This window comes from Paroedura picta, chromosome 12 (assembly GCF_049243985.1).
Source record: "Paroedura picta isolate Pp20150507F chromosome 12, Ppicta_v3.0, whole genome shotgun sequence".
Classification (NCBI taxonomy): Eukaryota; Metazoa; Chordata; class Lepidosauria; order Squamata; family Gekkonidae; genus Paroedura; species Paroedura picta.
Window position 1 is genome coordinate 41,744,330 of NC_135380.1, and position 16,177 is coordinate 41,760,506.

Consider the following 16,177-nt stretch of genomic DNA (forward strand, 5'->3'; position numbering starts at 1 on the left):
GCGGAAGTCCCCTCGCTTTTCCGCCCTCAAGAGCGGTGGGGCGGGGCTTGGGGCTGTGCGCGCGGCTGAGCCTGTCAGTGGTGGCGGAGGGGCCGCCATGGGCGACGACATGGACCTCATCCCCGAGCGGGAGATGAAGGTGAGCAGCTGCTTGACGGAGACGGCCCGGCCTTCTGCCCCTGGCTGCTTTGGGGGCTTTGCCTTAGCTATGGGGAAATGGGTGCTGTCAGAAAAGGCGGGTTTGTGGCTAGGTTACAGCAGAGGTAGCCGAAGTGTGGCTCTCCAGATGGCAGGGGCTCATGGGAATTGTAGTCCATGGAAATCTGAGCGCCACCGTTTGGCTACCCCTGGTTTATAGAAAAGGCAACTCGGGGGGAGGAGGGAAGGGGACTAAGAGATAGAAGGAAAGAGGCCAGGCAGCATTTTTGTTTCTTTTCCCTCTCTTGTAACAGTAGGGACTCATCCCATATTCAATAGGGATATTCAGTACCAAGTCTGACCCCAACAGCACCAACAAAGTTTTACTCAAGGTGTGATCTTAAGTGTGCATATTCAAGGCATAAGCTTTTCTGGATGTACACAAAAGCTTATACATTGAAAAAAGCTTTGCTAGTTTTTGAGATGCTGCTGGTAAACTGCATGTGACGAAGTGTGCTTGCACGTGAAAGCTTATACTTTGAATAAACCTTTGCTGGCCTTCGAGGTGCTGCTGAACTGAGACTTTGTTCTGCTGCTTCAAACTAACAGAATGAACCACCAGAATCTATATCTATGGAGATATTCTGGACAGGCAAAAGGAAGTCCTTTATTCAATAGAAGAAGAACTGGCTTTAGAATGCTCTGCTTTTCACTACCCAAAGGAGTCCCAAAGTAGCTTACAAACATCTTCCCCTTCCTCTCTGCACAACAGACACCCTGTGAGGGAGGTTGGGCTGAGAGCTCTAAGAGATCTGTGACTGACCCAAGTTCACCCAGCTGGCTGCATGTGGAGGCGCATGTGTCTAGAGTAGAAGCTGCCATTCTTAACCACTACACCACGCTGGCTCTCTTGGTTGATTTGTGGGACTCACTGTCACAAGAGGAAGTGGTGGCCAGTTTTGCATAAGGCTTTGAAAGAGGGCAAGTGACATTCATGGAAGGGGATGTAGTGGTTTAATGAAATTTCCTTGTTCAAAGATAGTGTACGTTAGAATAACAGCTGCGGTAAGAGGAGCCTGCAGCTCTCTAGTCTGCTTTTGAAATCTCCAGGCCCCACCTGCATGTTGGCAACTGTACTTGTGGGCTTCCCAGAGGCATGTGGCTGTGCAGTGGAGAAAGCTAGATTTGATTACAGGGACCCTGAATTTGACCCAGCAGGGTTCTTCTTTTGCGCTGTTTACCTTGTGCCCTAGAGTGGCACTTACTAAGTCCTCTGCTGTCTTTCACAAGTCTTGGCCACAAGTGCCCTACCTGTCCTCTGAACACCTGGCCGCAGTGATCCATATGATGGTCACCTCCTGCCCTTGGGTTTGATCCGGAAATTATAGCTGGTCCAAAATGCAGCTGCTAGGGTCCTTGCGAGAACATCTTGGAGGGCCCACATCCAGGCTATGCAATGGCTGAAGGTTGCTGCCTGGATCCGGTTCAACGTTTTGTTTTAACCTTTAAGGCCATTTGCAGCCTGGAACCTGCATATTTGAGGGACCACCTGTTTTGCACCCTGCGGGTACTAATTTGTTGGTAATTCCCAGCCCCAGGGAAGCATGCCTGGCCTCAACCAGGGCCTTTTTGCTCCTGGCCCCTACCTGGTGGAATGAGCTCCCAGAGGAGCTACGGGCCCTGTGGGAGCTTCCGACGTTCCTCAGGGACGGATCTCTTCCACCAGGTCTATGGTTGAGGCCAGTGCGACTAGGAAGATCTGCACGCCCCCCCTTACAGAACAGAGTGGCATGAGTGGCAGTTTGTGAGTTCCATCGGTGCCCCTCTGCCCGCCCACCCCTCTAGGCGACGTTATTAGGGGAATGAGACCAGTGAGTGAGTTTTTCCACCGTCTCTTCTTATTCTGATTAATGAATTGTGCTGTTTTTATGTCTGGGGGTTTTATTCAGACATATGTAACCTGCCACGAGCTATCTAGGAGTGGCGGGTAATAAATCAAATTAATAATAATAATAAACTATGAATGTTTTAGGAAGGGCAGACAAATCTTGCAGTCTCATAAAGGTTTCTCGAGGTGTATGCATTTGCAGTCGTTTCATAGTCTGTGAAAGTATTTTCCACGATAAATCTCTCCAAGGTACCATGAGATTATTGCTACTGCTATTTTTTCTGGAATTGTGGCTAAAAATGCAATAAACGTTTTCCAGAAACTGAGGGTAAACTTATTCTGCAGTTGATACTTGACAACTAGATGTAGCACAGTTACATCTCTCCCCAGAGAGCCAGTTTGGTGTAGTGGTTAGGAGTATAGACTTCTAATCTGGCATGCTGGGTTCGATTCTGCACTCCCCCACATACAGCCAGCTGGGTGACCTTGGGCTCGCCACGGCACTGATAAACCTGTTCTGACCAAGCAGTGATATCAGGGCTCTCTCATCCTCACCCACCCCACAGGGTGTCTGTTGTGGGGAGAGGAATGGGAAGGCGACTGTAAGTCGCTTTGAGTCTCCTTTGGGTAGGGAAAAGCGGCATATAAGAACCAACTCTTCTTCTTCTTCTTAATTGGGAATTTATAACAAACTAGCTTCAAAGCCTGTTCCTAAGAACGGGCTTTGAAAGGGTCCTCTTCCCTGGCTCCTGGCCAGGCAGCTTAAGGTGGCTTTGGGTGCAGCTTGCAGCCAGATGCAGTGCAGCGGGTGGGGGCTGGGCAGCTCATCAGCAGGGCCAGGACAGAGCTCCTTAGCAGGCAGTCAGCAGGCCCAGCCTAGCAGGCCAAGAGGCCCTCGTTAGCAAGCCCTCCACCATGACCCTTTGCCCAGGGCCCTCTTTCCTTACCTGCTGCTGGCTCCAAGCACTGAGGCATCTGAGAGCAAAGAGCCTAGAGTCCAGGGATGGAGGGCGGGAGCTGCAGGGGCAGGGTCAATCAGGGCAAAGCTGGCTGCAACCTGACTGGCCCTATTCCAACTTGGACAGCCAGGCACATCCCACCCCCTAGGCTGTTTCACAAATATATATAGAGGAACAACAATGGATAAGGATGTTCAGGTAATTGAGATGAGTATCTTGGGGTCTCCAGCAGGTAGGCCATCACTGACAAGAAACTTGCTGGCTACTGCAGAGTAATTGTGCATCCCTGGAGCACCTAGGAAAGGACTGCAAAAAGAGTAGACTTTTTTTTCAAAAAAGTTTTTTTTTTAATAATCTTTTTCTCTGTACTGCCTAACTGCTTCATATCTGCGTCTCCTCGTCGTCCGTGATCATCAATTTCTAGAACTCAGCAAAACCTAGGACTCACCTGGGGGGGGGGACTCTGAGGTCGCCTGAAGAGCAGTAGAACCCACAAAAGTTTGTATGAACTCCTTGTGACCTTACTGCTACTAGTGAATGGGGTCTGACCATAACTGGTGAAAGCTAGATTTTGAATCCATCTGGAATTTGTGAAATACATGGATGGGTTTAGGCATTTCAGAGCATTCGCGTCACATCAATCAAACTTGCAGTGCATTTACAACTGACCCTGTGAAGAACCAATTTTTAGTGCTCTCTTCATATACCACAGGATTTTCAATTCAGAGCCCTGAAGAAAGTTCAGATCTTTGAGTCCCCAGATGAGCTTCCCAGAGACCGTTCCAGTCTGCTTGCTGTGTCAAACAAATATGGATTAGTCTTTGCTGGCCGTGCCACTGAGGTACAGATCTTTCAGACAAAAGACCTTCTTCTGCAGAACGAAGCAGGGGAGTCTCCCAATAAAATAGGTAAGCTTTTCCTCCCATCTGTGCAGGCCAGTAAAAAGAATGCTGTATGTTTTCTTCTGTGACTACCTCCTGCAACCTTTTAGGGCAGGGGTAGTCAAACTGCGGCCCTCCAGATGTCCATGGACTACAATTCCCAGGGGCCCCCTGCCAGCATTCGCTGGCAGGGGGCTCCTGGGAATTGTAGTCCATGGACATCTGGAGGGCCGCAGTTTGACTACCCCTGTTTTAGGGCAACTAGCCTAATTGATTTGCTCTATACAGAAGTACCATATAACAGTCAGGGACCGCAGGGACTCTTCGGACTGTTTGGTCTAGAGCAGGCTTTCTCAACCAGGGTTTTGTGGAACCCTGGGGGTTTCTTGACAGCCCTAATGCAGGGGTAGTCAAACTGAGGCCCTCCAGATGTCCGTGGACTACATTTCCCATGAGAATTGTAGTCCATGGACATCTGGAAGTCCGCAGTTTGACCACCCCTACCCTAATGGGTGGGAATTTTTATTATTATTATTATTATTATTATTATTATTATTATTATTATTATTATTAAATGTGTTAAATGTTTTTTGGGTCATGTTGACCCACTCACCCCCAAAATGGGCAATAACAGGCCTGGAGAGGGGGGGAGGGGAAAGGGCACCGGGTAGATGTATACACAGTTTAAAAGTGCAAATTTTTCTGGGCTTGTTTTAATAATCTTCCTCCAGCCCCCTTCACCCCACCTTTGTCAAAAGGTTTAACACTGAAATTCATTGTGGCCTTATTTTGAAATAAGCTTCTTTGGTATCAGATTGACCTTGCCATTAGCTCACCTGGGGCTGCCAAGGTCCACTATGGGTATGCGGTTCACCTGTTAACTTCCTAACAGCCAACTGTGAAATGCATTCCTACTTGACTGCATCCAGCATCATTATTGTTGTCCCTGGAAAATGTATGCAAGAGGGGACTGCAGGCCCAGGACTTGTGATAGTGTGCAACTCGAGGGTGGTTAACTGTTTTGGTAGCTCTTTGAACTACAATGATAAGGGAGAGGAAAAGGGGGATAATTTAGTCATAAGCGCCTCCTGAATCTGTTCCTTCGATAGTGAAGGGCAGGGAAAGGCATCCAAATTTGTGCCCTGTAACCAACACGAGAAGGGCTGGAATTCAGCTCACCTCTGTCTGCTTGAGCAGTGAAGACTAAGACAGTGGCTGCTCTTCCTTAAGGCAGAGTCCAGCTGGAAACACCCCCTCACTATGTTGGTGTTTAACACAGGGAAGAAAAAGGAGAACATCAGTAAGAATTGTATCCCTTTTTATTTATTTTTATTTATTTTAATTTATATACCGCCCTTCCTGGAAGCTCAGGGCGGTTTACATGGAACATATGAACGAGACATAAAACAATCTATAACACATGAATAACCATACATTAATATTAATAACAGGTAGTTGTAACAATAGTGTAAACAATGCTACAGTAAACGGTACAAACAGGTCCAGAGCACTCTGGTGGAGTTCTGAGAGGGGGGGGATCAGGGGCCCTTCATCTGCTGTTGGTTGTGCCTGGTCTCAACCAAATGCCTGGTAGAAGAGCTCCCTTTTGCAGGCCCTGCAGAACTGTTTAAGCTCCGTCAGGGCCCTGATCTCCTCCGGGAGCTTGTTCCAGCAGGTGGGGGCCACAACAGAGAATGTTCTGGCCCAGGTCGGTAAAATGAGTACCCAGCTTGCTGCTTGGGGGGGGGGTGTAAAACGGTAATGACTAGGGAAGGCACTGGCAAGGCCACCCTGTATTGAGTCTGCCATGAAAACGCTGGAGGGCGTCACCCCAAGGGTCAGACATGACTCGGTGCTTTACCTTTTACAATTAAATATGGATGCAGTAAACAACTTATCACAGGAAACAAAAGGAACTTTCTAAAAAGCACTGAATCTTAGAGGAATCAATAAGAAAGTTAAATGATATTTTCTTTTCCCAGTCTGGGAATGAATTTTGATTTCACCATTTAGTTCATAAACATATGTTGAGAGGATTATGAAGCAATGCAAGGGCTGGACCAGATCAGTATATTCCAGTGTTTAACTTCTAACCCTGGATGACCAGGAGCCCCTTGAAAGTCTTAAGCAGAACACAGTAGGAAAGAACCATCTCCTGTTGTTTGTTCTTGACAAGGGGGGGGAGGGGAACTGTCTTCAAAGGAGGGCAGGTTCATTGAACCACTGTGGGTAATTTTTGATGAGCTGTTTTTAATCATACTGTTAAAAGTTTAAGGACTCCTGGAGCTCCTGCTGGTCTGCTTCCAGTCCTGTATTCTTAAGCCTTTGAATAGACACTGACTGTCCACCTGACATACATAATCTGATACCACCTGATAGTCCATGAGCCCAGCTTTGCAATTAGTTACCTACAATTTTATTCTCTGGGTTTGTTTCACAGTGGAGAATGTCCAGAGCATTCTCGTTCCTATGAAGTTCCCAGTACATCACTTGGCGCTCAGCTGCGATAATCTCATAATTTCTGTCTGCATGGCCTCCAGTGACTGCGGGTCTTTCATTGGCTTCTTTGACGTCCGTACCTTTGCTAATCAGGTGAGATGGGTTGTACTTGTACTGAATCAGCCCCTGGCTCCATCCAAGTCAGGGTTGTCTCAAGCTAAGGTCTTTCACACTACCTCCCTCTTGATCCATTTAACAGTAGATGCCAGGCACTGAATCTTGGACTTTCTGTGAGCCAAGCAGATGCTTTACCACTGAGCCTTCCAGGTACCCTTCCACTACCCTTCCAGGTAGCTGAGTAGTAAAGCACAAGCTCTACACATAGCAAGTTCTCAGTTCAGTCCACAGCTGGAAAAGTGGGCAAACAAGAACAAGATCCAGTTTAGTAAGGATAAGTGCAGAGTTCTCCATCTGGGGCACAAGAATGAGAAGCAGGCATCCTGGAGGGGGGGTGCACTTCTTGGTAGCAGTGTGTATGTGAACAAGATCTTGAGGTACCTGTGCACTGTTAACTACGTATGAGCAGGCAGTATGATGTAGCGGTAAAGAAGGCGAATGCACTCTTGGGCTGTATCAAAACAGGCATCACACTGAAATCCCAAGATGTCATAGTCCCACTGGATCAGACCACACCTGGAGTCCTTTGTGCAGTCTTAGAGGCCTAACTTCAAAAGAGACATGGACAAAATGGAGCGAGTGCAGAGAGCAATGAGAATGATCCAGGGCCTGGGGACCAAGCCCTGTGAGAAAAGGCTGAGGGACCTGGGAATGTTCAGCCTGGAGAAGATGAGGTAGAGAGGGGACATTATTGCTTTCTTGAATTATTTGAAAGGTTGTCACTTGGAGGAGGGCAGGGAAATGTTCCTGTTGGCAGCAGACAATAGAACATGCAAGAATGGGTTTAAACTGCATGTTGAATGGTACTGACAATATATTGGGGGAAAATTCATAGTCAAAGAGTAGTTCAGCAGTGGAATCAGCTGCCTAAGGAGGTGGTGAGCTCCCCCTCACTGGCAGTTCTCAAACAGTACCTGGATAAATACTTATCCTGGTTGCTTTAGGCTTAACCTGCTTTGAGCAGATGACCTGTGTGGCTCCTTCCCACTCTAGGATTCTATTATCCTTATTCTGGATGCTGTAGGCTGATCCTGCATTGAGCAGGGGGTTGGACCCGATGGCCTGTGTGGCCCCTTCCAGCTCTAGGATTCTATGATTCTTATCCTGGATTCTATTATTCTTATCCTGTAGGCTGATCCTGCATTGGGCAGGGGGTTGGACCAGATGGCCTGTATGGCCCCGTCCAACTCTAGGATTCTATGATTCTTATCCTGGATGCTGTAGGCTGATCCTGCATTGGGCAGGGGGTTGGACCCGATGGCCTATATGGTTCCTTCCCACTCTAGGATGCTATGAATTTAAAGGATCTCTAGTAGCACTGTTGGAAAGCTGGAAAAAAAGTCCGATCACTGAGGCTTACTGCCAGTTGGAGTAGACTTTGCTGGGCTCTGGAGGTTAATGTGATGGAGCAGGATTGGGGACACCATGGTTCAAATCCCTCAGTGGCCATTAAGTGACCAGGGGCTGGTCCTCGTTTCCCACAGCATAGCCCATCTCACAAGACGGTTGTGAAGATAAAATGGAAATTGGGACGACACTACCTAACTCTGCCTTGGGTTGCTGGGAGTCACAGGCTAGATAGGTGGGCGGATGGGCCGGTGGGCTGCAAGGCTTTGGCAGGAATGTGATGGGAATGTCTGCTTCTCTTGAACAGGCCAAACAGCAGAAGCGCCCCATCGCTTTTCATAAGCTGCCCAAAGAAGCAGGCAGCCTAGCGCTGGTCAGCGACCTGAAGTGGAACCCTGCGAACCCTTGCATGCTGGCCCTCTGCGTCTCTGATGGAAGCCTCTGCGTCCTGCAGGTCACGGACACAGTCAAGGTGCACGCCACTCTCCCTGCCTCCGTGGGTGCCACATCAGGTGGGTAGTCACCTGTAGAAATGGATCCCAATAAGATCCCTTCCTTCCCCAAACCCTGCCCTCCCAAGCCTCAGGATCTCCAGATATTTCCCAGCCTAGAGCTGGTAACCCCAATTTAGGGTTTGTATGTATTTATAAGTCGTATTGAATTTTTTAAATGTTCAAATATTTTAATGTTTGACACTCACCACCTTGAGAATCGTGGAAAACTGGTACAATAGTGTTTTAAATAAATTTTAAAATAAATAAGTCCCGGGGGAGGGGAGAAGAGGCAACATTCATATAAGTCTTTGGTTCATCCTGAATGAAGGGCACCAAGCTTTGGTTTACAAAGCGAGCAAATTAAAGATTAAATATCCAGAAAGAACAGGGCAATATCAATCATATGAGATTCTTTAAATTAAACAAAATTTAGCTTAAGATACCATGACAAAACAGATGGGAATGGTTTTCCTCTAAGGGGTGCATTTAGGGCTGCTCCGTACCTTAAACAAGCAGTATATCTAGCTCTGCCCATTGTCTGACTTCATTACAAACCAAGTTACAAGTGAAGGAGTTTACATGCCAACCATGAAATCGGAACAAAATATTGAAGTGCACTCCCAAAGGGAAACCATCCACACACCCCAACTGACTTGTTACCATCACTCTTGTCAGCTGCCAGTGCTAAAAAAAAACAAAAGCCACCCTTCTCTTGTTTTTTTTTCTCTCAGTGTGCTGGAGCCCCAAAGGGAAGCAGCTTGCTGTAGGCAAACTGAACGGCACCGTGGTCCAGTACCTGCCTGTAAGTATCTGCCCACAATAAATCTCCTTTTCCCCTGAGGCGGAGTGTTGGGTATCAAGCAGGTAAAAGCGCATATTTGTTGGTAGGTGCCCAAGCAACTACCATAATGTGCTTTTTGTGGGGCTGCCTATTTCTGAAGCTTCATAATGCATCTTGATATGCTTCTGGGCTGAATTCAAAAGTTCTAGTGATCTCTTTTCAGGCACTACATCATCTGGATCCAAGTTATTTGGGTAGGACATGCAGCCTGCTCCCATGTAAACCTGCCCAATCATTGTAGTCATCATCTGAGGTCCTCCTCCATGTGCCACAATTGCAGAACACAACCATGTGTGGCGCCATGTGATAAGTTACTGGCACTAGCTGAAGATGCATTTGATAATCCAGGCTTTTGAGGATGGGTGTAAATGCATCCAAGATGGAATGCTATATACTTCATAGAAGAAGAATTGTTTTTTTACATCTCACTTTTTGCTACCCGAAGGAGTCTCAAAAGGTGCTTCCAATTGCCTTCACTTCCTGCCTTCACAGAGCCAGTTTGGTGTAGTGGTTAGGAGTGCGGACTTCTAATCTGGCATGCCGGGTTCGATTCTGCACTCCCCCACATGCAGCCAGCTGGGTGACCTTGGGCTCGCCACGGCACTGATAAAACTGTTCTGACCGAGCAGCGATATCAGGGCTCTCTCAGCCTCACCCACCCCACAGGGTGTCTGTTGTGGGGAGAGGAATGGGAAGGCGACTGTAAGCCGCTTTGAGCCTCCTTCGGGTAGGGAAAAGCGGCATATAAGAACCAACTCTTCTTCTTCTTCTTCTTCTTCCTCTCCCCACAACAGACACCCTGTGGGGGAGGTGGGGCTGAGGGAGCTATGAGAGAACTGTTGTACAAGAACAGCTCTAACAGAATTATGACTGGCCCAACGTCACCCAGCTGGCTGCACGTGGATGAGTGGGGAATCCAACCCGGCTCTCCAGATCAAAGGTCACCATACTTAACCACTACACCAGGCTGCATAACCCTCACTTTGTGAGCCAAGAAGTCCCTAGTTCATATCTCACCTGTGCCGTGAATTCCCTTTTTGGTGTTATGTAAGGCTTTTTTTCTCTCAGCTTTAGTTTGCTATTTGTTGTACGCGAATTAGTCAATTTGCTCTGTTGCCTAGCAGCAAGGATGGCTGAAAGAATCTGTGAAGTGCTTTAAGTGTTGGAAGGTACTGCATAAGTCCATTTTGTTTCATGGTCAAAACTTGCATTTCCAGACATTAGCTGCAGGGGCTCTTAAGTGCTCCATTTCTGTGTTTCAGAACCTGCAGGAGAAGAAAACCATCCCATGCCCACCATTCTATGAGGCTGATAATCCTGTTAAAGGTATGTCATTTCTTCAGCCTTGGCCTTGAGGAGACCAGCTGCTCAAACCTCATGGGTTAATTTCAAGTCAGGTGACTTGTCCATTAAATGCAGTGAAATGTCAATGTATCCCAGAATGCAACTAATGCATGTTTCTTGTGCAAGAAACCTACCAGGTATTTTGCCTAGATTTGTGTGAGTAGAGTGCATGAGCAGCGTATAGCTGGCAATGTAACTGTCTATATTGTTATTGATGTGGGACACATCTTCTGGCATGTCTCGTCAAACGGAAATGTAGATGGAAGTGATTTCCATCGTCCCACCCACAAAGTGCACCAGAAGATGGAGGGCCCAGCCAGCGGCCACACCGGCCCATGGGGGGTGAGGCAGTGGCTGCTGCACCCCCAAGCCGTTTTCAGGGTCTGCACCAACCCCTGGGGCCTGGGTAGCTGCTGTGTGACCACAGGGACCAAGGCAGCAGCTGCCCCGCCTCTGCCTTCACAGCAGCTGTGATGGCCTCTGGGGCCTAGGCAGCTGCTGTGCAACTTGTAGGAGCCAAGGCAGCGGCAGAGGACCCGGTAAGCAGGAGGGGTGAAGGGGACAAGGGAAGGGAGTGTGCGCATAGTCTCTTGTGTGTATACATACGTGCGCGCACATGCACATAATTGCACATGTGGACACATGCGTATTTGTGCATGTATGACCAATGGGGGTCGAGGCAGCAATGGAGGAGCAGGTAAGTAGGAGGGGGGGAGGGAGGGAGGGAGGGAGTGCATGCGTGCGTGCGCATATTTGCTTGCTTGGAGAGAGGGAGGTGGGTTGGGAAACCACTAGGTAAAGGGGGAAACAGGAAGGGGGAAGGGAAATGAGTCTGTATGTTTACAAGTGAGGGAAGAGAGAGAAAGCAGGGAGGAGGTTGAGATACCAACAGGTAAGGTGGAAACGGGGGGGGGGGGGAGAAGCGAGTCTCTTTATGTCTGTGTGTGTGTGTTTGGGTGAGAGGGAGGGAGGGAGGGAGCCCTGACAAAGTCTCTCCAGAGCAGGTATGTGACACCCTCTGAGAGTTAGACTGTCAGGACAATTTATTTTATGCTTCTGTGTTTGTTGTTTCTTGTGTTTGGAGGTAACAGCCATTCTGCAAGTCCCAGGTGAAGAAGGCTTTTTAATCTTTAATTGTACCTGGCCTTGTGCAGCTGGTGGAAGCTCTGATAATCAAATGCATTCTACATACATTTCATAGAATTATAGAGTTGGAAGGGTCTCCAGGGTCATCTAGACCAACCCCTTGCAGAATTTCAAACACACAATCCTGTCCACCCATTTACAATCTGTCTAAGTTCACAGAATTTCCATTTCTGCCAGATGGGTATCTAACCTCTGCTTTAAAACTTCCAAAGAAGGCATTTTTAAGACAGACAAATAGCATGTCAGGGTAAAGGGTTCTACCCTCGTGTACAGGCTAGCTTTCTACATGCAAGGGATGTGAGTTGGTACAGTACAGACGCAAATGGTTTGCTCATCCCTTGCCAGTATTTCCTAGAAGGTGGGAAGGACAAAAAGGTTCTAAACGAGTATATCGTTGAGAACGAGATAGGTGCAGTGTCTGTAATTTGTCTTGTCTTCTGAAGGTAGGCAGGCTTAAAGATGGATAGGAGAGAGCCAGCATGGGGGAGTGGTTAAAAGGGGGTGGACTGTAATCATGAGAATTGGGTTTGATTCCCCACTCATTCTGCCATATGCAGCCAGCTGGGTGACCGTGGGCCAGTCAGTCCCTTTAGAGCTGTTCATGCAAAGCAGTTCTCTCAGAGCTCTCTCAGCCTCACCCACCTCACAGGGTGTCTGTTGTGCGGAGAAGAAGGGTAAGTGATTGTAAGCCACTTTGGGACTCCTTCAGGTAGAAAAAGGTGGCATATAAGAAGCAACTCTTCTTCAGTAATCTCAGGGCTCTCTCAGCCCCACACACCTCACAGGGTGTCTGTTGTGGGGAGAGGAAGGGAAAGGGGTTTGTAAGCTGCTTTGAGACTCTTTTTAGGTAGTGAAAAGTGGGGTATAAAAAAACCAGTTCCTCCTCTTCCTCCTCCTCCTCCTCTGTATTTATGGGCAGCATGTCAGTGACCAGCTCTCTAAATCGCATGTTCTTTCTGTTCTTTTTGCCAGTCCTGGATGTGTTGTGGGTTGGCACTTACGTCTTCACGATCGTGTATGCAGCTGCAGATGGGACCTTGGAGACTCCCCCTGAAGTGGTGATGGCCGTGCTTCCCGTGAGTGTTGTGAGGAGACCAAAGAACCCTGACTTTCCTGTTTCTAAGGATTTGCACATTTATTCGTTCTCGTCTGGCTGCCAGACCTTCGGCCATGTTCTGTGCTGTATTCCTTGTCTGATTTGAGAATTAAGGATTAAATGGTAGCACCGTAAAAGCAGCATCTCGTTGATCTTTAATCAAGTTGTGTCTGGAAATTAAATAATAGAATGTCTCGTACCATTTTCTCACACCCTGATGCTGTCAGAATTCTCCCCCCCCCCTAAAACTGTAGAACATCTCAACTTCTTAGCAACATCTCAGTTGGTAAAGTTGCAGCTCTGCGGTATAGATTTTAGATGGAGGCTCATGGAAAAAAACCTTATGTATGGAAAGATGTGTCTCCATTCTACATTTCTACATGTGATGTTTTTTTTGTATGGAACATAAGAAGAGCCCTGCTGAATCAGGCCAGTTGTTCACCTGGTGCAGCATCCTGTTTCACGTAGTGAACAACCAGTTCTTCTGGAGGTCCAGCAATAGGGCACAGAATCTGAGGCCTTCCCCTGATGTTACTTCCTAGCAATTGAGATTCAGAGGTTTAGTATCTTTGAATGTGGAGGATAAGAACATTTGAAGAGTCCTGCTGAATCAGATGATGAATCCATCTAGCCCAGCAACCTGTCTCCCAGATGGCCAACCAGTTCCTATGGAAGTCCAGCAATAGGGCACAGAGGCTGAGGCCTTCATAAGAACATCAGAAGAGCCCTGTTGGATCAGACCAGTCATCCATCTAGTACAGCATCTTGTCTCACACAGTGGCCAGTCAGTTCTTCTGGAGGGCCAGCAAAAAGGCATAGAGGTTGAGCCCTTCCCCTGATGTTACCTCCTTGCTCTGGGATCCAGAAGCTTAGTGACTCTGAATGTGGAAATTCCCCACAGTCACCATGGCTAGTAGACTTCTCCCTGAGTCACATCAGCACTGAGGCTCAGGGAAGATAAAAATTATAAAAGGTAAAAATTCACAATGGGTTTACAATGCTGTTTTAGAACAATTTTAACATCCTGTATCTTGGGACCTTCATGCTATTTGGTGTTGCCTGGCCCCTTCCTGAGCGGTCACCATGTTGGTGACCACCACCACGGCTGTGGCCCACAGCAGTGGCCCACGGTGGTAGCAGGTGGCAGCCAACAGAGGAAGTGGAGCCATGGCACTGGCTGCCTCTGGATTGTTGTGAACCACCCACATGTGCGCACATGCTGCCACAACAGCCGCCTCAACAGCTGCCGCAGTTGGGGTTGTGACATGAGGGCAGTTGAGAACCGCTGCTGTAGCACATCTGGCAGGTTTGTGGGGGACCCTTTAAAAGCCGATTCCCGTTCTTTTTTCCTCTCTAGAAAAAGGAAGACAAGCGACCGGAGAGGTTCGTCAACTTCATGGAACCCTGTTATAGCTGCTGCACTGAGAGGCAGCATCACTACTTCCTTAACTACGTTGAGGACTGGTAAGTCATGGGGAGCCCTAGGAAACGATGCTTCTCATCTCGTGCCCACACACACCGCCGTAGCCCTCTGCCCATAGTGGGCGGCTGACTCACAGCTGCATGACAGAGGGCTAGTTAACTCCTTGTCATGCTTGTAGACGCCTTTGGTGGGACTGCCCAAATAACAAAAGTAGAATAATACAGATGCACTGGGAAACCAATATGGCAATAAAATATCCGAATTAGACTTATATAGAGTCGTCTCTCTTCAGTTTCAGTAATTCTTTTATTCTTATTTCACACAAGTCCCGACGTGTTTCGCCTTACAGATTTTTCAAGGGATGGTTTTTATATTTAAGGACCAACTTCAACTTATTAAGGAATCTCTTGACAAAGTATAAGGTCATACAATAGCTAAACTTAGCTTGGGGCGCTTCAGAAACTGAAGAGAAATGACTATATAAGTCTAATCTGGATATTTTATTGCCATATTGGTTTCCCAGTGCATCTGTATTATTCTATATTTGTTTCTTCACTGTTTCTTCAGTTCATTATTTTTGCAAATAACAAAAGGGCATGTTTTTGGGGGGCATATCAATAGAGAAGGCGGAGGATTCTGATCTGCTTTCATTGCTGAACAGAACTACAGGGGCTACCATGAAGCTGCCTTATTCTTAGGGCAAGGCTTTGCCAAGCACAATATTTTCCATTTGACCCTGCGAGGTGGGTGGGTGGAGCTGAGAGAGCTCTTCTTTGTGAGAACAGCCCTAGGAGAACTTTGGCTAGCCCAAAGTCACCTAGCTGGCTGCTTGTGGAAGAGGAATTGGGGAATCAAACCCAGTTTTCCAGATTAGAGCAATGGTTCTCAACCTGGGGGTCGGGACCCCTTTGGGGATCAAATGACCCTTTCACATGCGTTGTGGCAGGGCAAGTAGTTTGGCCAGAGGGGGGCGCCATCCACACAACAGCTTTGCGGGGTAGATTGAGATAGAGCATTTGTCTGTCTGGAGCAGTGGAAAAGAGCGAGATTGGAATGGTGGGACAAGAAGCAGAATTGAACTGAGAAACCCCGGAAAAAAAACAATTTATATACAATCATGAACAATGGATCTTCACGCCATTGGTCAGTTTCGGATTAATTTCTGTGAAAGAACCCTTGCATAATTTTATGGTTGGGGGTCACCACAGCATGAGGAACTGTATTAAAGGGTCGTGGCATTAGGAAGGTTGAGAACCACTGAATTAGAGGGTGCCACTCTTAACCAATATAGCAAGTAAAAAGTGTGATGCAACAGTAGCTCAGCTTGAATAGAACCCTCACCTGATGGCTTGCAGTTAACACTGTTTTCCTCTTGCATTTAAAGGGATCTGGTCTTAGCAGCTTCTGCTGCTTCCACAGAAGTCAGTATCCTCTCAAGACAAGGAGACCAGGTAACTCTGCTCTGCTCTTGTTAAAACCGTAAAGGGGAAGATAGCTTGTGGCCCAAACTCCCAGAAATGGGGTGGGAGTGCATCCACATGACAATGGACATCCAAAGATCTGAATGGGTGGCCAGATCGCCGTAGGCCAGGGGTAGTCAAACTGCGGCCCTCCAGATGGTCCATGGACTACAATTCCCAGAAGCCCCTGCCAGCATTCAACCCATGAAGCTGCCTTATTCTTAGGGCAAGGCTTTGCCAAGCATTGTAGTCCATGGACCATCTGGAGGGCCGCAGTTTGACTACCCCTGCCCATAGGCTGTCCAGATATCTCTCCCCCACCCACCCACCCCAAACACTGAAGATGCTGCAGATGGTTGAAGAATGAGCCAAGTGACATCTCTCTCTTGCAGAACAACTGGGAGCTGTGGGTTCTGGAAGACTCCAGCCGGGCAGAGCTGCCTGTAACAGATAAGAGTGATGATACCTTACCTGTGGGCGTGGCCATCGATTACACCTGCAGCACACCCATAGCCATTAGTAAGTTCTCCCACTAAGCTACCAG

General features: G+C 47.8%; 1 protein-coding gene across 6 annotated transcripts in view; it reads left to right on the top strand.

Annotated features, from left to right (window-relative positions):
• NUP214 (nucleoporin 214) overlaps positions 1 to 16,177 on the top strand; it is a 91,502-nt gene continuing 75,325 nt past the window's right edge. For all 6 annotated transcript variants that reach the window (XR_013226056.1, XR_013226057.1, XM_077306868.1 and 3 more), the window contains exons 1-10: positions 1 to 139; positions 3,698 to 3,893; positions 6,307 to 6,458; positions 8,137 to 8,341; positions 9,055 to 9,125; positions 10,427 to 10,490; positions 12,627 to 12,730; positions 14,108 to 14,214; positions 15,558 to 15,624; positions 16,026 to 16,152. Coding sequence is in view for 4 of the 6 variants with exons in the window: in XM_077306868.1 (XP_077162983.1) it covers positions 98 to 139; positions 3,698 to 3,893; positions 6,307 to 6,458; positions 8,137 to 8,341; positions 9,055 to 9,125; positions 10,427 to 10,490; positions 12,627 to 12,730; positions 14,108 to 14,214; positions 15,558 to 15,624; positions 16,026 to 16,152 (1,135 nt within the window). In the remaining 2 variants the exon portion in view is untranslated. The remainder of the gene's footprint in view (positions 140 to 3,697; positions 3,894 to 6,306; positions 6,459 to 8,136; positions 8,342 to 9,054; positions 9,126 to 10,426; positions 10,491 to 12,626; positions 12,731 to 14,107; positions 14,215 to 15,557; positions 15,625 to 16,025; positions 16,153 to 16,177) is intronic.